Raw genomic sequence first — 24892 nt, 5'->3', positions numbered from 1 at the left:
TCCCTGTACATCCTTTCCAAAGGAGCTCTTAAGGTTTTCTATTTTCCACCATAGTTTTTTTGGGGAAATGTGTTCTCTATACCTCGTGTTGTCTCTCTCTTTGATAAAACTGAGCTCTTTTTCTTGTGTCTGGCCACCTTACACAGTTCAGTTCCATGTACAATTCAAGTTGACTTCACATCACTTTTGCTCAATTTTGAGTCAATCCTTGAGAACTCTCCCAAGAAACAGTGTATTTCTACAAAAATATGTCTCAGGATCCAAGCACTTTGTGAAGGACAATGAATATAATTGCTTACAAAGGTTTTTTTTAAATTAAAAAAAAAGATTTTATTTATTCATTCATGAGAGACACAGAGAGAGAGGCAGAGACACAGACAGAGGCAGAAGCAGGCTCCATGCAGGGAGCCTGATGTGGAACTCGATCCTGGGTCCCCAGGATCACGCCCTGGGCTGAAGGTGGCGCTAAACCGCTGAGCCACCAGGGCTGCCTTTTTTTTTTTTTTTTTAAACATTTTAATCTCAGATGAAAGCATTACATACTGGGAAGACAATGTTCATTGAAACTGCTAATCCTGTGTGTCAACTATACTTCAATTAAAAAAAATAAAAAAGCAAATTGTAATGTGTTACACTGTACTCACTGTTAATAAATGGAAGCAAACAGTTGGCAAGAAAATAAAAGTGCAAATCCATCTGTTTCATGGTACTATATATTTTTTTAAGATTTTATTTATTTATTCATGAGAGACACACAGAGAGAGGCAGAGACACAGGCAGTGGGAGAAGCAGACTCCCTGCAAGGAGCCCAATGCAGGACTCGATCCCAGATCCCAGGATCATGCCCTGAGTCAAAGGCAGACACTCAACCACTGAGCCATCCAGGTGTCCCATGCTTCATGGTACTATAAATAAGACTTATAGATTCTGATAATGATTTCTGATCTGATACAGGATATTCCCTCTAAATGTCTCTGAAGGCATAAGTAATTATTCCCTGCCAGCGATAAGTTTTCCCATGTATTATCATGTTAATTCATGAATGTATTATTCTGCTACTTGAACTACTTCAGTCATCTAACGATTAAATGAGATTTGCTGTTTACTAAGTTTTCACAGTTTAAGTTTTTTCTGAGCACCATGAGATAGCATATTCTCCACAGAATTCACCTACCTGTCCAGCAGTTGGTTTTGTGTCTCCAGTTATCACCTGAATGGATGTACTTTTACCAGCTCCGTTGTGTCCTAATAATCCTAAAACCTCACCTGAAAAAAAGTTGGTTACACTTAATATTAATTGACTCTAATAATAAAATTAAGAATAAAAAAGTCTCAAGTCTTGCTATGTGACAAGTGTTGTGCCATGTGCCTTAAATACAGTATCTCCTTTACTTGTCATAAGTTGTTATCATAATCCCTTTTTACATTTTGGGGACAGCTTTCAGAGATGAGGTTGGCTGCCCAAAGTCACGCTGATAGGAAGGGGTAAAGCCTCTCTTGGAAGCCAGTGTGTCAGGCTCTGTCTCCTATGACCCTAAGGATGTGTGATAATACCACAAAATGAGGTCATCTCAAACCTGCTGGTCAAGCCTTCAGACTGTGCTGGCACAACCCCACTTAGCTCTCTCGTGAAATATAACAAACTACTAGCAAATCAATCAGGCTCGTTAAATAGAAATGTCATGGCTTCCGTGGTCTTTTCATAGAATGCTTATGGTTTCCGTGTAGAGGTGACTCCGCCCCATCTATAGGGGGAGTTAAGTTAATTTTACTTAGAAAAGGGACCCGTCAAAGGAGCTGTCAAGGTCACCTGCTGATGGGTCTGTGTGTGAAACCACAAGATGTACAGAACAATTCTCCTCAAGAACCATAAAACTGATGAGGGCCCCAAGCCAACAGGGGAAGAGCTATGGGGTGGGGGTGGGGGAGCAGTCAAACCTTTTCTAACACAGAAAGAGACATTTCTTGTGGCTATTTTCTTCTTCCTCTTGGAAGAGCAGTATTTTCTCTTTCCTGAATACTCTTTGCGAAGACAGCTGGCAATAATGACTGGTTTCTGTAAATGACAAGTAAATCACATTAGACCTTAATTCTCTTCATCAACTTTGAAGAAGCCCTGTCTTTGCACTGGGTTGGCCCCTCATGGCGCAAGCCATGACATCACAGAAGACCTTCTACTAGGTGACACGTTTATTGGCCATTCTCCAATCCCGGTCCTTAGTGTTGGAGGGAAGATATGGCCATTCTGCCCTCCTACAAAGGCAGTTACTCAGACACACATTATTCTGCGTAGAACAGGATCAAAGGGATTTGGAGAAGTACTGAATCATGCTCAAAGGGCAACGTGCTGTGGACTACACTTTGCCCTGTGGTCTGTACATCGCACCTTCTCCAAGGAACAATGCTAAGGTGTCACTTTGTTCCTGTTCTAAAATTCACAAGTTCTGGGCCATCTAAGTGGTTTGGCTGGTTAAACTTCTGTCTTCAGCTCAGGTCATGATCTCAGGGTCCTGGGATCAAGTCCTGCATTGGGCTCCCTGCTCAGCAGAGTCTGATTCTCCCTCTCCTTCTGCCCCTCCACCCCTGACCCCCATGTCCCAACTCAAATAAATAAAACCTTTCTCTGCATCAAATAAATAAAATATTTTAAAATAAAATAAAATAAAATAAAATAAAATTAAATTAAAAAAAATAAAATTCACACATTCTTTCTTGGCTTTTGCAACTTGAGTTGTACTCTACTTCTTGGTCTTTATCCCAAGAATGATGAACTGAGGTAACATGGCTTTTAACCTGTTTCAATGTAAACAAGATGATTACATAACTAAAAGGAAGTTGTGATCTGTGCTTGCATGGATGGGAGGAACTCAGGATGATTCGAGGATCAGACTCCTAGACTGACCGCTTTAACTGACACACTTCTATGTTATTTGATGATACGATTACTCCATATGGTTTACCTCATCAGAGTTTGTAGAATTCAAGGCATCTGCTGTTCTTACTCTTTCCATTTGAACATCTTCATCCTCTCCTTCTAGCGCTTCTGGATTTTGACACACATCATTGCTTCTTGGAGAAATTCTAGAGCCAAAAGGCATCCGCGGATCATTGATAGAGGGTTTTCATTCTTGTGTTAAGAATATTGTTTTCTTTAAATCTGATGCTTTGAGTATTTTGGGTATTATTAAACTATCATCACCTCCTTTCAGTGTGCTGACCCTTCCTCCCTTCCCGACCTTGTTCCTCTGAAGGGTACTGTTGTACTTAGTGACCCTTGCTTCATACGTATCTTTCATTCTACTCATCTATGGAACATTCTTTTTCCAGTATCACTGGGCAACTTGGTATCTGTTATCTAACAGAGGATTTTAAAGCATAGTTTAATGATGTGGTTTTTCTGGAAGCCCTAGCTTTAACACCACCACCATGTAGGCATTATTACATTCCCATGGGGAGGGTAAGCCAGAATATTTGAAGTATTTGAAGTCAGAATGATCTCAGAACATACAAGTTAGATGCTTGGTCTCCTGTTAAGCTTGGCCATTTCTTGGGAATATGTGTCAGACTTTCTCCTCCATTTTGAGTCTGGTCCTTCATACTCTTATCTCAACCTAGTCCCACATACTGATCTTAGATTTGTTAAAAGTCATCTTTCACCTTGCAAGTCATCCACCCTACTGTCTATAAGAGTTAAAGATGAAACCAATGGGAGACAAAAAGGGCATAAAATATTTATGGCCATGTCCTTGCATGGTGCAAAAAAAAAAAAAAAAGAAAAGAAAGAAAAAAGGACAGTAGCTTTTAAGTCCCATTAATAACTGGACCAGTCTGTGATCCACCAGTTGGGCTTCTTACTACCAGAGGAAAAGAGCACAATTATTTGTCTTTGGCCTACTGATCATTCCATTCCTCCTTCCTGGATTGGCAGTATTCCTTCAATTGCCAATCTATTAAAATTGATGGCTCTTTAAACTGAAGTAGTGGCATGTAACTAGTCCTCTCTTTCACTGATCATGATGACAGAGACCGTAATAGTCAATGTTTCAGGTCTGTTTCTTCCTCTACTTAAAATCATCTTTCATTTAGGTACTTGGATCTCTATTTTTTTATATTGGCACATTGTTGCTACCCCAGCTTATCCCAGGACTTGGCAGTTCTTTGCTGATTGGTTAATTCATGTATGAAAAACTTTTTAAGTATTAATGATTGAAATAAAAGAATCCAATTTGATTTCTCCAACCTAAAGAAGGGATCCCTCCTCATTGATTTCTTTCCATACTTCCATTCCAGACATCGAAGAGTAAAAAGGAAGATGATAAAATGAAGGAAAGGCTAGGAAGAAAGAGAGGGATGAATGATTAGAAGCATTCTAAGATAAATGTTTACATCAGATGTGAATTAGAAATAGTCAGCCTTCTCCAAAGATGCAGTTGGAAAAATCATTACGAATTTCCAATAATCTATTTGTCAAATTGTGAAATTACCCAATTCATTTTCAATCTTGTTTCCAGAAACATTGAAAACAAATATAATTATGGAATACCATTACTTTACGTCACTCCCTCTAATACCAGGACAGTGTTTTCAAAAATTGGAAAGCATATTATCTGGTCAGTTGATCTTTAGAGAAAAATTTGTTCCATATCTTACAAATACTTTATATCCATGGGCTACAAATATCCATATCTATCTTCATAAAAAAAAGTTTTATTGTGTGTACAGGAATTAAAAAGATTCAGTACAATAAAAGACACAATGACTTTTAAAGACAAGTGTGTTCTTACAATTAAGAATACCAGAAATGGTCCTACACTTCTTGGTTCCTGAGTCGTGTAATAAGCCATGGCTTGCTGCAAAAGAAAAAACAATGATTAAATACTAAGTTTTCTCGTTTCATGAATTTTATCCATATAAATGTGAACTGGCTCGTTAAACAGCCCTACTAGCACATGCCCTGATGTCACCATGAGTATTGGTAGGTGTCCATTCCAAAATGTGTGGCAAGAAGTGGTATTCCTTCCTCCCAAGGTCTATGAGGCACTGTGCTTTTATTCAAAGCAACAGGATTTAGCCTATTACATGGTGAGACAATGCTGGACATCTGTGTTAGCCTCCCCAAATGATGAGAGAGAAAGTGTTTCTCCTTTTCCCTGAGAGCTTACACACCTTCCTGTGACCACTGATCCATCATAAGGCCCCTTCCTTTTTTTGCCTCTTCCCATCTTCACTCCCATATCATATCTATTTCCCTTTTGTAAAAGTCTATACTTCTACATCTGTATCTATATATTTGTATTGGTTGATACTTCTCTATTCATCAGCAAGGAAAAAAAAAAGCACTTTATTCCTATGGAGTGCCTCTCTAGAATCTCAAGATCCCCCAAATTAGGGGTCTTAATTTCATTTGTCCCCTAAAGTGGAGCATGCCCAGGAATGTAGAAAGGCTGCTCTATTTCCCACCACCTATTACCTTGTCTCCCCACACCTGAACGAGGGCCAGGTTTTCTGACACAGTTTAGCTGGAGCACATGCCCTATCTGGGAGGAATTCAGTCAGAATCCATGAGGTAGGAATCTTTAAATGTCATGTATATTCAGCATGTAGGAGAGTCCCAACCCTAAGTAACTTCCATAGCTAGTTATGAGTTCCAGGACACCGGGACAGATGGGAGCACTACTTACAATAAAATAGAAGACCATACAGCCAATTAATGTGGTTTGTGGTACTAAAAAGATGAGGCAGTACAGTGCGACATGTTCATGGTAGTCAAATAGCAGTATAAACACAGAGAAGGCGGTGATCTAAAGAAGATATGAACGTGCACGTTAACCAGTCTGCATTTCCAGATAGGCTCCCAATTGAGATGACTCATCTTGAAGATATTCCGAATTTCAACTCCAATCTCAGAAACTTAAGTGAAATCAGCATATCTCTCAGTGACTTAGCTGGATTACTCTAACTGGGTGTATCAAGAATGAGACAGGACTGGGGAAATCTAGGATCTAATATATGGACTCCTTTCATTACAGAAAAGGAAAAAAAAAAGGTGGCATTATATTGTTCTTGGAGGTAACATTAGTAGATAAGCAATAATCATAGGGAACGCAAATTGACATTTAATGGGAATGACACAACAGCAACAGTGAGAGAAGACTTCTGTTAGGGACACCAGGGGAAATAGAAGCTCATACCAACCCGGAGTGGCTTCAGTGAAAGTACTCAAATTAAAAATTCAGGGATAAGAGATAGTCACCAGGACAAGGGAAGCTCTCAGAATTTTTCTTCTAAAACATTGCAGTGATCAAAGCCTCCTAAAATTTTTTTATTTCTTTTATTACTAATGACCATTTTTATGGTCAGCATATTCTTCCTAAAAGTATGTTTCTATCTTTCTTTCTAAATTTTATTTCTTAAAAGATTTATTTATTTATTTTTTTGAGAGAGAGAGAGAGAGAGCACAAGTGAGGACGGGGGGAGGGGGAACAGAGGGAGAGAGAGAGAAAGAGTCTCTGCTAGACTCCTGGATGAGTGTGGTGCCCGATTCGGGGCTCGATCTCACAACCCTGAGTCAAAATCAAGAGTCAGATGCTTAACCAACTGAGCCACCCAGCACTCCTAAAAGTATACTTATGATTGTATTTCTTTTTTGTACTCTAGGCTTCCACGGCCTCCTGCAGCCTGTAGAATAAATTTTTGAGTTCATCATTAAGGGCCAATGTGGTTCCAACCAATGTTTTTACCATAACTAGGGCCATGCTGAGGCTGCACATTGTTTTATTTCCTTTTCCATACCAGGTCATCAGCAGTTCCTGGAATAAGCCTGGAGTACCCCCCCACACCCCGAATTTCTCTTCATTTACTGAATCATCAGTCTCCTCTAGCTACTAAAATCTTACTCTTCCAGTTTCAATTCCTCATGGAAGTCTGTGCTCTCATTTTCCTGAGTTAATCTTTCCCTTCTCTGGTTGTCATAGAGATAATCTTTTAAAAAAGAGATAATCTTTTCCTTATCACTTTGTTTCAATAGGTGGCGGTTCCCTCTGTGTTTACCCTCTGAGTACCCTCTCAGGGTTGAAACTGTTATTTTTTTCTGCATTATCAGTCTTAGTTTGTGACACATTGTTAGAAGTCAACTAATATTTGTTGGATTAATAATTTACTTTCTGGCCCCAGAAATAACAGGAAATTAGAGTAGGTAACATATTTTTCATTTCTAATTTAGCGAAAATAAGTATTGCTTTTATGGAATTAAATTCAGTAGATTATGGAGAAGTAGTTTCTAGTTTTAACTGTGCTAGCAACAATATTTGTAATCTTGTATGGCCTTGTGGAGGTCCTTGGGCTTATTTCTTTTTCAGTAAAAAAGAAGATACAAATGGTTTCAGGGTTTCTTTCTAGCGCAGCTATTTTTAAGAGAGATAAGGGTAGAATTAGAAAGATAAAACATGCAGATTTTGAAACGAATCCTAAGGAAATATTTTAGACTGTAATTTTATTTTATCATTCTACTGCGGGCACATTTTAAAATACTGGCTCAACGATGTCCTTTGACAGGTGAATGGATAAAGAAGATATGGTATATGTATACTATGGAATATTACTCAGCCATCAGAAATGATGAATACCTATCATTTGTTTCGACGTGGATGGAACTGGGAGGGTATTATGCTGAGCGAAATAAGTCAGTTGGAGAAAGACAGTTATCATATGGTTTCACACATATGTGGAATATAAGAAATATAATATATAAGATATATATATAATATATAATATATAAGAAATAGTGAAAGGGACTATTAGGGAAAGGAGGGAAACCGAGTGGTGTAAATTAGAGAGGAAGACAAACCACGAGAGACTCCTAACTCTGGGAAACAAACAAACGGCTGCAGAAGGGGGGAAGATGGGGTGACTGGGTGATGGGCATTAAGGAGGGCATTTGATGGGATGAGCACTGGGTGTTATGTATGTTGGCAAATTTAATTTAAATAAAGTATTTTTAGGGACACCTGGGTGGCTCAGGATTTCAGCGTCTGCATTTGGCTCAGGGCATGATCATAGTTTAGGGATCGAGTCCTACATTGGGATCCCTGTGAGGAGCCTGCTTCTCCCTCTGCCTGTGTCTCTGCCTCTCTCTGTGTCTCTCATGAATAAATAAATAAAAACTTAAAAAAATAAAATAAAATAAAATATTTTTAAAAATAAAGAACTAGTTCAGAATTGTGTATTTAAACACAAAAAATGAATGTTTACAAGAAATATACTTACCATACAGAAGCCAAAAGACCAAATGCCACTATTTCGTTTCCCCTTGCGAAAAATGAATGAAATCACATATGTCAAGAAGATAAGTGAGGTGGAATAGCCAACAGCACATGGGATCTGAAATCAACAGGAATGGTGTGTTTAGTTAAAGACAAATGCAGTCTAAGAAAACAGTAGGATCCAAAAGATTGTCAGAGCACAGTGTTCTACAGTTATTTCACTAGTGACAATTTAATATCAATGAAAATAGTTTACACCTTCAAATTTTTTCATTAAATCATACAACAATATTTGTTCTATGAAGATGGTCACTTACTTGTATAATCGGACTTGTAATTTTAAAGAAAGTCTCTTGGAGATTTAAGCCGTAGTCCATTAAATACATAAGAAGGAAGATCAAGCAGTACATTGGAACATCCACCAGCGCCTGCCCAAACCAGTAAGCAGAAGGGAAGAGGCCCGAAATCCGTAGCTGGGACTGAATTTTGTTCTGATTAAAAAAACAGCAGAGATACAAAGTGGTATTTCAATTTGAGGTTTAAGAAAATGTGGATTATGTAAGGAAATATTCAAACAAAATTTTCATATGTAATAATTCTGCATCATGCTATAAGCATCATCTGGACCAAGGGATATGGATAATTCCAAACATAAATGATCAGTTTGCTGCTGTGACTAACAACATTGATATTCATCACACACCTGGCAGAAATATGTGAAAGAAAATCTAAGTATTAATGCTGCAGTAAACAAAATAGAGATTAATGATGTATGGGAGCATAAATCAAATTACCTCTCAGACAGGAGCCTCATTTAGGTAATTAGAGACCATCAGCAAATTAACTATCTTTTTAAAAATTTATTTATTTATTTGTGGGGAGAGAGAGAGAACAAGCATGAGTGGGGGAGGGAGAGTGGGAGAAGCAGACTCTCTGCTGCAGAGAGCTGGATGTGGGGCTCCATCCCAGGACCCTGAGATCGTGACCCGAGCTGAAGGCAGATGCTTAATCAACTAAACTATCTAGGCACCCTGAATTTAACTATTTTTAAAGGAGAAAATATACTTGAAATTGCCTAATATATTATAATTGCTTAATTTGTGCCAAACCCCACATCACTTGATAAGTAGTTTTAAAATGTGTGATTTGGTATGTTTATTCAGAGTATGACAAGGAATATAAAATACATAATATTTATGAATGTAATAATATTGATGTACATATGTATAAATATTTGGAAGGATAATAAACATTTGAACATGTGCTATGCCCAAACGACCCTAAAGTATCACTTACTTAAAAGAATAAAGCTGTTTTAAGTGTATATAAAAAAACATATTATATATATCTATGTATAATTTAATCATAAATAAAATATAGTATTTTATGTATATAAAATATATAATCTTTGGGGAGACAGACTTGTGCTCTCCCTATATAATAAATATATATGCAAACTATGTGGTTAGGTAAAGGGGGCTTGAGCTCTAGGATTAGTTAAGCTTGCCTAGGAGAGAATGAAATGTAGCATGAAGAGAGATCTAGGGGCTGAGATCTGAGGAGTTCCAGAATTTAGAGACAATGGAAATGAGTTACAAGTTCCAATGGAGGCAGACAGACAGTGGCCAAAATGTTGGGAGAACCATGATGGAATTGTGGCATCACACTGGCCAGAGAAAGAAAGTGTTTGCATTTCCTCTGGGAGACATTTTTTAAGTTAGAACTATGTTAACACTAAGGTGACTGGCAGTTCTATCAGGCCAGCAGATGGCATTCCCCAAGATTCCTGGAGGTTCTGCACCAAGAAGGGAATAAGGACGTGGATAGCACCCCCTTCTCTTGGACAACAGAATTACTTTGGAGAGGGAGAAATCGAAACAGATAAAGATGGCTATGCACGGTCATTTTCAAAGTTACAAAAATGGAGCCACTAAACGATATTCTATCAAGATTTGTAAATAAAGCTAATGCAAGTTGGCCTGGGTTGATTAGTCATGGAAATCCATCATCCTATGACCGCCACTCAAAAGTTGTCTCTGCTCCAGAGCTACTGAAACAGAATCTTTGTCTTACAAGATGCTCCAAATATTTGTAGATACATTAAAAATCACTGGGATTAATGAAGGAGGGTCTGTGAATGAAAATGTATAAATAGATCGTCAGTTGAACATTGAAATTTATTTTTTATCTAAGTGCTCACGTTTTCAAAATATCATTTTCTCTTATTTCAAGGATCTCTTTTTCATTAACTTTTTTGAAATGCAATTTTGAAACAATGCAAAATACCCCTATTAAGTATACAGTTGCATGGGGTTTGACAAATGCATGTATTCCTGTATCACACTCATCACCCAAGTATTGAGCATATTCATTACTCCCCCTCCCCGATTTCCCATACTCCTTTGCAGCCAATAGCCTTTAGCACTGATTACAAGAAACCACAGGTCTGGTTTCTGTCAATATGAATTTATTTTACTTTTCTGATAATTTCCTATAAACGAAATCATTCAGTATTTACTCTTTTATGTCTTCATTCCCTCAGTGTAATGGTTGCAAGTTGTATCCATGCTGATGCATGTTTAGTGGTTTCTTCTTTTGTATTGTTCAGTAATATTCCATGGTATGGCTACACAAGGATTTACTTACAATTCACAGTTCGATGGAAATTGGGGCTGTTTCAGGTAGTTGCCTATTACAAATAAAGCTACCAAGAATGTTAATGTACCAGTCTGTATGTAGAAAGACATTTTCTTTTCTCCCAGATAAATACTTCGGAGAGAAATTCTGGGCCATACAATAAATGTATTTTTAGCTTTATAAGACAGAGCCAAATTGCTTAGCAAAGTGATCGTGCGTTTTATATTCCCGCCAACAATGCATAAGAGTTCTAGTGTCTCCATATCCTCACAAACTTGATATTAATGTTATTCATTTCATTTAAAGTGTTGAGGGACCTCACTGGGGCTATTTTCCTGATTACTCATGATACCAGCCATCTTTTTATGGGAGCGTTTTCCTTCCATATATCTTCTTTGGTGAAGTATTTGTTCAAATATCTTGCCCATTTTTAAAATTAGCCTCTTTTATTACTGAGATAGAAGAGTTCTTTATATTCTTGACACCATTTTTTTTTTAAATATGGAATGCTCCACAAATTTTTGTGACATCCTTGTGTGGGGACCATGTTACTCCTCTTCGTGTCTTTCCAATTTTAACATATGTGCTGCCAAAGCAAGCACAATGCAAGTCTTCTGTTAGATGTACAAGCATTGTGAATATTTTTCTCCCAGCTGGAAGCTTTTTATTTTATCATTGGTGTTTTACAAAGAGCAAAAGGTCTTACCTTTGATGAATTCCAAGTTCTCATTTTCTTTTAAGGTATATTCTTATTCTGTCCCATGTAGGAAATAACTGCCTACCACAACATATATGATTTATTTCAAAATAATTTTGTAGGGGCACCTGGATGGCTCAGTGGTTGAGCATCTGCCTTTGGCTCAGGGTGTGATCCTGGGGTCCTGGGACTGAGTCCTGCACCGGGTTCCCTGCAGGGAGCCTGCTTCTCCCTCTGCCTGTGTCTCTGCCTCTCTCTCTCTCTCTCTCTCTCTGTGTGTCTCTCATGAATAAATAAATAAAATCTTTAAAAAAAGCAAAATATTTTGCATATGGTGTAGGTGAGTGCTAAGAACATTTTTCCCCCTCATGTCAATGTCAGGTTGTTCTGGTAAAATTTGCTGTATTCCCTGGCAGTTTTACTGAAAATCAACCAATAATATCTGAATTGTCTATTTTGTTTCATAAGCCCATATGACTATCCTAAATAAATGCAACACATTCTTCATTCCTACAACTTTGTGGTAAGCCTTGAAGACAGAAGCATAACTCACTCAACTTCGTTTTTCTCTTTAAAAGTTATTTTGTCTATTCTAGGCTCTGCATATCCACATAAATTTTAGAATCATTCTCTATCTGATTCTCTATCTGATCAATTTATTTATCCCTATATTTACAAAGCCTTAAAAAATTTAGATCTTAGGACTTACTGCTGAATTGGCTGCTCTCTTAAATGTGTACAAATAGCTCTATGGAAAATCCTTTAATTATATTACCTTCAGCTTCTATTCATACAAAGTAATAAAGGTTTCATTATTACCTTATAATCATCAATGCTGCCCATGGCGATATAAGGAGCACAAGATGATGCCAGAATCAACCAGAACGTGGTATATCCTGGGAATTCAAATGGATTACTCTGTCTCTCCTGAAAATGCAAAGAATATAGTGAGCTGAATAACAGATTCAAAATTCATTTTCTGGAATACATTTTTAAAAATATCAAACTGATTATATATACTCCTGCCTTAAGGCCCTGTTGAGGTTGCCAAACTCTTTTATTATCCATCCAGTTTTGAAGCTTGACTCTTGTCTTTATACGCATTCATGAATAAGGAAAATGACTCAATGAAGGTGAGTGAATTGATATTACAAAGTTGGAAAAGAAAAAGGGAGTAGATTTGTCATTTTCTCTTTTTAAAAAATTTTTAAAAAAATTTATTTATTTATGAGAGACACAGAAAGAGACAGAGACATAGGCAGAGGGAGAAGCAGGCTCCCCATGGAGAGTTTGATGCGGAACTCGATCCTGGGATCCTGGGATCATGACCTGAGCCAAAGGCAGTTGCTCAACCACTGAGCTACCCAGCTGCCTGTCCCCAATTTGTCATTTTCTTATGTTACGATTCTAAAATTTATTCTGATGTTAAATAATAAATAATGATAATTCATTTGAAACATTCCACTTTTAACTCCTATTTAATTATTTCAAATGTGATAGCTTGAGTCAAAAAATCCTTTCAGATGTTTCGTGGGCACAATGATGATAAGAATCTTTCTAGGTACACCACAAGACCAGATAAATATTGGTTGAGGGTTCAAAAATAGAGATAAAGTAGAGGACTAGAAGGGGAAGTGAAATCTCCAAGAAAAATCTTTGTACTTGGCTACACATCTGGTTGCTCCTGTCTAGAACAGTCTTGGAGGACAGAAGATTCACAGACTGTCCTGAAGGCAGTTTGCATGTTACTTTCAGGATCCACATAGGTGCTGTTTGATTACACACATTACTGAAAAAAGTTATAACTGGAGTCCAGTCGTCTTCAGGCTGGCCATCAGAGACACACCTGCTAACTACAGAAAGGTGAGACTTAATTAAGCTTATTGACCGAATCTCTTCAGTATATCTCACATGCTGGGTGGACTCCGCACTCGGTGGTAAGTCCATGACTTTGAGCAGGACATGAGCAAGGTCTGACACTACAGAAAACTCTTATTTGAACAAGGAACTGGTAAATTCACATAGAATATGAAATGACTTGCAGGAAATAATAGAGTTTAGATATTGGGCACATAAATACAGGTCAAGTAAGGTAGTTGCTATCAAATTCCTTGTAGCTAAAATAGAATGTTTTTATAGATGGAAGCTCAAGGCAATTTGCTCAATTTGCATCCCTCCTCAGACACCAGCAAATTGATAGGAGTTAATTAAATGAACCTTAGTATATATTCTAAAATTAATTAATACTTGATGGATGATTAGAACTTTTTGCTTTAATGATTTAGTTTCTTACACATTGTTACTGAAAGGGATTTTTATTTCCTGAACACATCATGAACTACATTGTGAAAAGCTAACCCAAGATCTTGCAGGAGTGAGTAAAAATAATGGTGGGTTCTTGGCTCTTTCCATAATCAGGAAAAGACAATTATCATATGGTTTCACTCATATGTGGAATATAACAGTGCAGTGAATCATAGGGAAAGGGAAGGAAAACTGAATGGGAAGTCATCAGAGAGGGAGAAACACCATGGGAGACTCTGGAGTATAGGGAAAAAACTGAGGGTTGCTGGAACGAAGGTGGGTGGGGGTAGTGGGGTACCTGGGTGATGGGCATTAAGGAGGGCATGTGATATGAGGAACACGGGGTGTTATATGCAACTGATAAATTATTGAACACTACATCTCAAACTAGCGATGTACCATATGTTGGCTAATTAAATTTAAATTAAAAATGTAATGGTGGATTCATTTATATATATGTGGGTGCCTGGTCCTTAGCCATATATATTATCATAAAACCCAATAGTGGAATGGAATATAGATAATTTGTTGAACTCTGACATTCATTTATGCATTTAACAAATTAATTAGTGCTCGAGGCCCTATCTCAAGTATAACATTTTTTAAAGATTTTATTTATTTATTCATGAGAGAGAGAGAGAGAGAGAGAGAGGTAGAGACATAGGCTGAGGTAGGCTGAATTAGAGGCAGGCTCCCTGCAGAGAGCCCGATGTGGGACTCGATCCCAACCACTGAACCACCCAGGTGTCCCTCATGTATAAAATATTATGTAGTGTTAAAAATACATGGTCTCTGGGGATGCCTGGGTGGCTCAGTGGTTGAGCATCTGCCTTTGGCTCAGGGGGTGATCCTGGGATCCAGGATTGAGTCCCACATCGGGCTCCCTTCATGGAGCCTGCTTCTCCCTCTGCCTATGTCTCTACCTCTCTCTGTGTGTCTCTCATGAATAAATAAATGAATCTTTAAAAAAAAAAATACATGGTCTCTGTGTTCAAAGAACTCTCTAAGAGGAAGAAATATATTTAGGAAATAATCAAAAAAGAATAATTACAAACTCTAATAGGTATTCAGGTTTGTATAGAGTCCAATCACCTGGGCTTTTTTTTTTTTTTTTTTTAAGAAATAAGGATTTCCCCTCACCCCCAGGTATGAAAAAGCTGGTTTGGTAGGTCTAGGGTAAGCTCAAATAATTAGTATTTATTATAAGGAACTAGAGTAATTCTAATGTAACCATTCTGCAATTTTAGCCTGAACTTTGTCCCAATTTTTTTTCCTTTTCTAACATTTCTAAAAAAAATAATAAGACCTCAGTTTTGTTTCTCTTTTCTTTTCTTTTTTTCTTTTCTTTCTTTTCTTTCTCTTTTCATTTCTTTTCCCCTCTCTGTCTTCCTCCTAATTTCCCTCCTCCCCTTTCCTTTCCTTCCTTCCCTCTTAATGTTTTTGTGCTGGTTTCAGTGCTGTATAAGTTCACTTTCATTACCTCACATTCTCCTTGAAAAGATATTTTATTAGTTCTGTTTTTCATTTAAAAAATTGAAGCTCTGGGGGGACTGGGCTGGCTCAGCTTGTAGAGCATGTGACTCATGATCTCGGGGTTGTGGGCTCAAGTCCCACGTTAGGTGTAGATATTACTTAAAAAATGGAAGCTCTAAAAAGCGTATTGATTTTTCACACCCAGGAGCTAGCATGAATCCAAATGGTAATTTATTATGCAAGAGTTTACACAACAAGAACAAGATCGCAGCACTTCAAAGAGGGGTGATCTGGGAGATCCTGTGGGAAGAGAGTCCAGATTCCTGATGGAGGAGAGTCAATATACTTACACTTGAAAATGTACTTCTGTCAGTTTGGATATGTGCTGATGGTGTAATCATTCCAAGTAGCGCATTACTAATGATATCCATAAGAACTGGGAAGCAATTTAGTCTTTTGGTATTGCACGCTAATGAAAAACTGTAATTCTAAAATATAAAAAGCAAGATTATAAATTCTCAAAGATCTTCATTTTTTTTTTTTTTTTTGCTGAAGTGGTCAAAATTCAATATTTTAATGAAAAGTTGTGGTTTTAAAATGATGTCAAATAATCAAAGAAAAAATACCATATAAGTAAAACAAAATATGTATGTAGGCTGTATTTAATTTTCAGGACCCCAGACATCTGGCTTAAGGCTAGAATCAACTATTAGTGTTTAAGAATAAAACAGAGGTTTCAGAATATATCTATTATAAAATCCCTGAGAGGAAATCTGAGTTCTTTGGACTTAAATATGCACTTGACAGTGGGTATTATACAGTATTTATTCTGCTAATACACACAGTTTGTATTGTTAGACAGTGACTGAGATTGAATTATTCAATATACTAATGACTATCACTGAGTAAGTAGGAAATGAAAGCAGTACTTGTTTTTCATTTTGTTTCCTGGAGAACTAAGTATCTTGATATTATGTTAGCTTTCCACACCTTTGAGAAACATTATGAAACAGAGACCAGCATACCTTTGTATTACCAGATACTGTGATGGCTCCATTATAAGATGGGTCATCCAGGCCATTTTTAGTTCCAAATACATCTACTTCCAAAGCTATGTTCTGATGCTCCACAGAATGTATAAAGTCATCAATGCTTGCCCCTAAATTATAATTAAATATATTAGGTATACCACAAAACTTAGAAAATCAATATCAAGTTGTACCATGAAATTATAATTAATGTCATTATGTGATCCTTACTGTAATATGTACTGTCATAAGAACATAAGAACAGGGATCCCTGGATGGCGCCGCAGTTTGGCGCCTGCCTTTGGCCCAGGGCGCGATCCTGGAGACCCGGGATCGAATCCCACATCGGGCTCCCGGTGCATGGAGCCTGCTTCTCCCTCTGCCTGTGTCTCTGCCTCTCTCTCTCTCTCTCTCTGTGACTATCATAAATAAATAAAAATTAAAAAAAAAAGAACATAAGAACATATTTGCTACTGTGAATTAAGAATCTATGCACTTGTCATGGAGTTTACTTTATAATATGTTTGTTTGTTTCTGATTATTGCTAATGTGAAAGATAAAAGTCTTTTTTAGCACCATATGGTATTTGGTGCTATATTTTTCCTAGACTATTGAAATGAGTGGCCTTCACAGTTAAAGTTTTAATGACACATATAACCTCCACTAATTAACCGCAAAAATTGCTAAATCTCACTTTACTACTTCTAGATTATTAATTGACTTTAAAAATGTGTCTTGATATAGGAAGACAACCTGTTGGATGAAGACATGAAGAGCTTTGTGGACCTTCCCCTAGAAAAGCAATCACAACTTGAGAAAATTACTAAAAATCCAACAAGTTAAAAATCTCCTGATTATCTTAGAGGCATACAGAAAATAGAAAACAATAATTATTTAAGAAAAATGTAATACACTGGGTAAGAACACTAAGAAACTGGCATTTGAGCCAAAACCTATACCTTCACTCCCTATCCTCGATTAGTATGACAGAAGCTCCACTCTGACTGGATCTGGTCAAGAGCCCAGGAATCCTTCTTCTTCCAGCCCAGTCTAGGGCTATAGTATCTTCCTGGAAAGAACTGGATCCTTGAAGACAAGGATAATTGGGCCTTGTTATTTTTGGCCTCTTGTGCCTAGGATAGAGCTTCCATATTATGAATAGAGGATGGATGGAAGAAGAGAACTCTAGACCTTTCACTGCCTGGGATGGAGTTTCTGTAACCTGGACCTGGAAGGAATGAGAAAGGTTGGTGGCCATCCCTTCCCAGGATGATAACTAGATAGTCACTGAAGTTGCATCCTTTCTTCACACCATACACAAAAAATTAACTCAAAATGGATCACAGACCTATATATGAGAACTAAGAATACAAAAACCTTAGAAGAAAGTATAGAAGTGAATCTTTATTATCTTGGGTTAGATAAAGCTTACCTAGATATGACACCAAAAGCACAAGCAAGGAAAAAAAAAATAAGTTAGACTTCCTATGAATTAAAACATGAGGCTTCAAAGGACACTAATGAGAAAATGAAAAGGCAATCTACAGGATGATGTTTTTTGCAGTTGATTCTTATTATTCATGGTACATATATTCTATAAAGTCACCACAAACACTGAAATAGTGAATTCCTTTTTTTAAAGATTTTATCTATTTATTCATGAGATACACAGAGAGAAAGAGAGAGAGAGAAAGAGAGAGAGAGAGAGAGAGAGAGAGAGGCGGAGGGAGAAGCAGTCTCCATGAAGGGAGTCCAACATGGGACTTGATCCCTCCCCAGCATCAGACCCTGGGCTGAAGGCGGCACTAAACCACTGAGCCACCCGGGCTGCCCGAAATAGTCAACTCTTAATTATTGCTCCTAGGGGAAACACAGGGTTAGGTTCCTGTGAGCTTCTGGTCACAACAGTTTCTTTGACCAACCCATGTATCACCACATTTTATATATGTTTTGGTATATATATTGTTGATTCATTCACATTGATATCACAGCCAGTGGCACTATAACTCATGCCTGAACAAAGCTTATTTAACACACGTATTTTCTCTGTAAGGTACCTTACAGCCTTCTTGACTTAGGGACACTGGAAAGCTATTCAGCACCATACTTGGGAGCCTTTTTCAATAGCAGAATCACCAACAAAAAGCATGAAACTGTGAAAAAAATGTGGCACTAAACAGACTACAGAAAGGATACTTATGTACAGCATGAGAGCTTAAACAAGAAGGCAGAGTGTCACCTTGTTCTACCTCAGGTGCAAAGTGTGTGCCCAGTGACTCAAATTTTCACTTCTCTGAGCATGTCTGTGAATGGCTATGAGAGAGCCATGAGTATTGGTTTTGCTACTGACTAGACAAGTTTGCAAATACCTCACCCGTGAACAATGAGGATCTATTGCAACTAATCAGAGACTTGTATCTAGAACATATAAAGACACTTAGGACTCAATAAAAAGAACATACAACCCATTTTGTTAAATAGGAAAAAAAGACACTTCTCCAAAGATAGATACACAACTGATCAGTAAGCGCATGGAGAGATGCCTACCTAAGGTCATTAGTGATTAGTAAAATGCAAATCAAACCACAAGATACTAGTTGATTCAAACTATGATGAGTATGACAAAAAAAAAAAAGACAGGAAATAACAAGTTTGGGTGAAAATGTATAGAAATTGGACTCCTCACAAATTGTTGGCATAAATATAAATTGGAGTAGTCACTTTTTAAAAGTTTGACCATTCCTCAAAAGGCTAAATATAGTCACCACATGACCCAGCAATTTCATTTCTGGGTTTTATATCCCAAAGAAAGGAAAAAAGAGTTCATATAAAAACTTACACATGGACGTGTATAGGAGCATTATTCATAATAGCCAGTTATTGGGGAAATATACCCATCATCTGATGAATAATAAATAAAATGTAGTACATTCACACAATAAAATATTATTCCACAATTAAAATGTTAAATATCGAAACATGCTACAACAGAGATGAACCTTGAAACATCGTGCTAAGTGAAAGAAGTCAGTCATAAAAGATCATATCTTGTATAATTCGACTTATGTTAAATATTAAATGTCCAGAGTAGCAGATCTGTAGAAACAGAAAGAAAATTTGTGGTTTCTCAGAGCTGGGGACAAAGTGAGTGAGAGTGAGTATTCACAAGTATGGGATTTCTTTTTGAGATGAAAATATTCTAAAATAAGTTGTAATGATGGTCACAATATTCTGTGAAATACACTCAAACCTACTGAATTGTACACTTGCAATAAATGAAATAGTACAGGAGTTATATCACAAGATGTTACAAATGCTTTCATTTTGCAAACAGCTGCCAGGAAATATTTTTCTCCTTGGCAAATATTTTCCTGATTCCTTTTCCATTTTGGGCTTGTATTCATCATCCTCAAGCCTCATGAACAGTCCTATGCTGAAGAAGTCAAAAGCTCATTTTTCCCCTCTCATGTTTTATGTTTTATAAGTATTACTTGTAACAGTGAATGCATTTGGGAATGGTGTATTCACCACAGAATACCTGTTTTATTGATGATCAATAGTTGAGTGAGAGGATCACGTGGTTGTTGTCCAGGAGCAAGGAAGTATAAATGAGGAGAAAGGTCCCAAGTGTAGCTCCTTTCATAAATTCTCATGATGATATTCTCCAAAAGAAGGGGGCAAATTCCAATTCCTAGAATCAAGAAACTACACAGAAGAAAGATGCCAGCATGAATGCACAGTCATTTCTGAACCTTTTGGAACCATCTGAGCAGATTATGATGTGATGAGATCAATAAATTATGAAAATTAAACATAGAGCTCTCTGAGTCATTTCTTGAGTATTTCGTCCTTTTCCTACCTCTTAATTAAAGATGAGAAAATTAGATTTATCCTTTTCTCACTTCTCTTGTTACTCTCTGGCCCCTGCATATCCCACACGAATCCCTTTAACTGTGCATGCAGATTCTGCTTCTCTCCCGAGACTCCGGTACTTTGCCCTCCCTTCCTGCTAGTTAATCAGTCAACGCTCTGTACTCAATTTTCTTCACACCTGCTCCTTTTCACATAGTTCCTATTTCTTTAGTGACAGCAGGATTTCGTTAGTCTCCAGGCTCAAATTTTCAATTATTCTTTACTCTTTATTCTCCTATATTCTCTATTTAAAATAAGTTGATTTTTTTTTTTTAATTTGAGAAAGAGAAAGAGAGAGAGCAAGAGAACAAGCACATGAGTGGGGTGGGGAGGAGCAGAGGGAGAGGGAGAGGAAAAATATTTCCAAGCAGACTCTTTGCTGAACTTGGAGTCCAATACAGGGCTCGATCACATGACCCTGAAACCATGACCTGAAAACCAAGAGTCATACGCTTTGCCAACTGAGCCACCTAGGCACCCCTCAGTTGAAAATTTTTATCATTTCTTCATTATATCTTGCCTCAAAACTTTTCTATTCCTAATTTCTAATTTTACAATATTACATCTTATTTGAATTCTTGCTAAATGCTCGGCATCTCTCCAGACTCTGTCATACAGGGTTGCCAGATTAATAATAAAGGTTTTTCTTTCTTTTTTTTAATAAGGTTTTTATTAAATCATGCTATCTCCTTGTCAAAGATTCTCAAGGAATTCCCATTATTTATTTATTTAGCAAGTATTTACTGAGACTCTATTATGTGCTAACAAGCCTCCTATTTTTCGATGCTTAATCAAAGAATTCATAGACTAGGTAATGATTGACAGCCAAAGTGCCAAAGACACAAGGGTGCTAATGAGAGGTGATGTGACTCTTAGGAGCAGGGATAGTGCTCACCATGCACACTATGGAGTGAGCTTTCATCACGTAAGAGGGCTAGTGGGGAAGTCATGACACCTAGGTAAGAGAAAGTAGAATACAGTGGGAGAGTCGGGACATCCAGGGAAGAATCAGGAGCATTATTGTAGAGCATCTAAAATAAGGCATCAGCATATAGATATGCTGGGGGAAAAATCCACATCCTGATGTGTCAGTCACCTACCATAGTGGAAAATTTGAAAGAGATGGAATAACACAGGAAAACTACATTACTTCAGCTTTTTCCTGAAACTTGACTCTAAAACATTATAAACTTCCCCTGCTAGCCTGCTGATAGATAACTACTAAAACCATTTACTAAACGGAATATTATTCTTTATCCAGTTTTATAGGTGGAAAAATTTATTTTTATTATTTGGTTGTCTTCTCCTGTTTTTACATCTTAGATTTGTTTTGTTTTTCTTTTTGTTTTTAATGTTTTGACTGAAAAAAAGAAGTACTATCACACTCTGGCACTCACAGTGATAAGAAAACTTTTCTTTCATGCTTTAATTTCAAGAAGCGAACCCTTGCAATTGTGCAGATCTGCTGTCTCCAGAGAGCCATGCCACCTAATGTCGTTCTCATTTCATTAAGTGAACTGAGAACTTGTTCTGTCTCAACAAGCCTCTCCGTGTCTCCGGTTCTTTCTGCCTGTGCTTCTCCCAACATGGCAAAATCTGCAAAATACAAAAAAAAAAAAAAAAAAAAAAAAAAAAAAAAGAAGCAATTCATAAAATGCCACTTCGGATGGACCTTATGGAGCTTACTGGAGGAGTTTGTTTTACCAATGATATCAGAGTCTTCTGCATAACTGTAGGCATTATGTGGTATTATTGGCTGCTGCCCTGAATCAGAAAAATCAATGAAAGTTTCATTCCTTGAACAAAAGGAGTAGAAAGGGGCTCTCAGATCATTTGGATACAGACAATACATTAAAGAGGTTACGATGAATATGCAAAATAACATAGTGCCTAGATGTCACTTGAAAACTTGGTAAAGGAAACAACAATCTCAGGTGCTCACCTAGAGAAACAAGCTATAAATAGACATGCTATCCACTGAGGGTTAACCGTTCATTGTTGTTACTGGAAAGATCTCAAATCTGTTGACACCATTTGAGGCTGCACTGTCTTGGATATACCCCACAATTTCTAGATACCCAGGATGTTGTTCATTGTGTGGTGCTAGAATAAGCCTGACATCAAACCTCAAAAAAGCACACACCCATAAATGTGTAATCACAGACACAGAAAGACACCATTCCAGTTACTAATAAAAATGTAAGGATCCTATACAAGATAGTCAACAGTACATTAAAAGAATAATTCTGAGATCTTCTGCTTCCACTTAGTTGCAAGAGACTGTCACCTTTCTTACCAAGAAGAGAATAGTGCCTGCTATTCTGAACTGATCAGATACATGAAAGCACAAAGACAGCAAAATAATAATAATAATTTTCATAGAGAGAAGGGCCATTCCTAGGGGAGGCAAATTTCATGTTAGGGGCACAGTAGAAGAAGGAAAGAAATTTAGACATGAATGAGGAGAGAACAGTAAACAAACACGGTCACACGGCCTGGCAGGACAGACTAGAGTCACGTGGTACCCAAGTCATAAAATGAGTTTACACCTTTTACCAACTCTTTCCCATGAGAACTTCACCAAATACATGGGAACAAAGGCTGGAGATGGGAAAGAAGAGCTAAGAAAGATACACACCAAGTCACATAGAGTCTTGTGCAAGATGTCATCAAGGTCCATGGGGTCTTCCTTTGTGAAAGAAATCCACCAGGGGCTGGCTACTGGACAAATGAGCAGAGAGAGATATACTGAGATAGAGTGGACCTTGGCTGGGTACATGGTAATGTCTGAGTGTAGGGTGGTAAGGTGGAGAGATCTCTCAAGACATGGTAAGCTGTAGTCAAGAGTGGAGAGTCAGGTTAATTCCTTAGTAGTAGAAAAACTGAAAATCCCCCCCAAAATAAAAAATGACAGCAAGATGAAAATCAAGGAGATATCTCTTCTCCTCTTCCTCCTCCTCCTCCTCCTCTCCTCCTCCTCCTCCTTCTTCTTCTAGATATCTTTTCTTGTTGAGAAACTTGGCAGTGGAGCAGTATCACATAGAGAGCGGTCTAGAATTTTGTCTGTGCTGGAATATGATTTTAATGTCAATAAGAATACTTAGACCCCTTGGTGGCTAAGTGGTTGAGCATCTGCCTTCGGCTCAGGTCATGATCCCAGAGTCATGGGATCGAGTCCCACATTAGGCTCCCTGAAAAGAGCCTGCTTCTCCTCCCTCTGCCTGTGTCTCTGCCTCTCTCTCTCTATGTCTCTCATGAATAAATAAATAAAACCTTTAAAAAAAACAATATCTAGGAAATCCACAAATATCTGTACATTGAACGACACATTTATAAGCCAAGTGTTATAATAATCTCTCATCAAATAGGGTGTATCATTGGAAGTGTAAAAATTATTTAAAATAACCAAATAGAAATTTTGTAGTTGAAACATATAATAACTGATTTTAAAAATTCACTGACAAAAACAAAAGCTCAACAGGTTTCTTCCAGTGGAAGAAAGAAATCAGGGAACATCACAAAAGATAAATTGAGATTATTAAGAAAGAAAAAGGAATGAAAAAAAAAAATGAAGTCTCAGAGAAACGTGACTCACTATCAAGCAAACTAACATACACTACCATGTACGTTAATGGAAGTTCCAGAAGGAGAGTTGAGAGAGAAGGGGTCAGAAAGTATAGTGGAAAAATTAATGGCTAAAAACTTCCCAAATTTGATGAAAAACATTAACTACAGATATAAGAAGCTCACCAAACAGGATAAATGCAAGAAGGATAAATGCAAGAAGCAGCAGGATAAATGCAAGAAGGGGCACCTGGGTGGCTCAGTGGTTGAGCATCTGCCTTTGGCTTAGGTCGTGATCCCAGGGTTCTGGGATCGAGTCCCTCATCAGGCCCCCCACAGGGAGCCTGTTTCTCCCTCTGCCTATGTTTCTTCCTCTCTCTCCATGTCTCTCATAAATAAATAAATAAAATCTTAAAAAAAAAAAGGATAAATGGAAATAGATGAACACCTAAAGACATCAGAGTCAAATTGAAGCCAGGGACAAAGACAGAATCTTGAAAACTGCCAAAGAAAAAAACAGCTCATCATACATGAGAGATTCTCAATAAGATCTAAAGCTGACTCCTCATCAGAACCCCAGGCCAACAGGCAGTGCGAGAACGTAATTGGAACGCTTGAAGAGAGGAATTGAAAGTAAATATTTTGTCTGAAATTGCTCTTGGGAAACAGGATGAAGGTAGTCAGCCTTGGTTAGAAAACGGGCCATCTTTAATAACAAGGCAAAACTAGCAATAAAGGGAGCAAATGTGACAGGGATGTATTTTGGCTTTATTTATCCTTGTTTAGGAATGGACTTGCATCTTATGGAAATATATAACCGCAGTAGGTGTTGTGAATACATTTACATGATCGTTTTCGTGCATTTTATTTACCTGATTCATCGATAGCTGGTTTTCCTTCTAGTTTCAGGAACACTTCATTCAAAGTTGTCATGGAAACACCGTAATTCTCAATTCCCAGGCCAGGACATCTATCCAGATCCTCATAAAGTGCTGAAGAAGACACACACAAGCGAA

General features: G+C 37.5%; 1 protein-coding gene and 1 non-coding gene across 7 annotated transcripts in view; both read right to left on the bottom strand.

Moving 5' to 3' along the window:
* The window catches only part of ABCA8 (ATP binding cassette subfamily A member 8), a 76835-nt gene that overhangs the window by 8532 nt on the left and 43411 nt on the right, over nt 1-24892 (bottom strand). For 5 of the 6 annotated variants that reach the window (XM_038546766.1, XM_038546767.1, XM_038546770.1 and 2 more), the window contains 14 exons: nt 24749-24868; nt 21710-21908; nt 19939-20105; nt 16398-16531; nt 15723-15860; nt 12415-12522; nt 8579-8752; nt 8266-8379; nt 5682-5801; nt 4785-4853; nt 4241-4332; nt 2961-3081; nt 1939-2056; nt 1175-1266 (listed from right to left, as the gene is read on the bottom strand). In XM_038546766.1, coding sequence (XP_038402694.1) covers nt 1175-1266; nt 1939-2056; nt 2961-3081; nt 4241-4332; nt 4785-4853; nt 5682-5801; nt 8266-8379; nt 8579-8752; nt 12415-12522; nt 15723-15860; nt 16398-16531; nt 19939-20105; nt 21710-21908; nt 24749-24868 — 1766 coding nt within the window. The remainder of the gene's footprint in view (nt 1-1174; nt 1267-1938; nt 2057-2960; nt 3082-4240; nt 4333-4784; nt 4854-5681; nt 5802-8265; nt 8380-8578; nt 8753-12414; nt 12523-15722; nt 15861-16397; nt 16532-19938; nt 20106-21709; nt 21909-24748; nt 24869-24892) is intronic. The other variant, XM_038546768.1, reaches the window with a different exon arrangement.
* Nucleotides 11394-11500, bottom strand: LOC119873458. The gene has a single exon (XR_005365054.1). It is a non-coding gene; the product is annotated as a U6 spliceosomal RNA (small nuclear RNA).

Source organism: Canis lupus, chromosome 9 (assembly GCF_011100685.1).
Source record: "Canis lupus familiaris isolate Mischka breed German Shepherd chromosome 9, alternate assembly UU_Cfam_GSD_1.0, whole genome shotgun sequence".
NCBI classification, from domain to species: Eukaryota; Metazoa; Chordata; class Mammalia; order Carnivora; family Canidae; genus Canis; species Canis lupus.
Note: the sequence above shows the minus strand (reverse complement) of the source record. Positions and strands in the feature narration are given on the sequence as shown.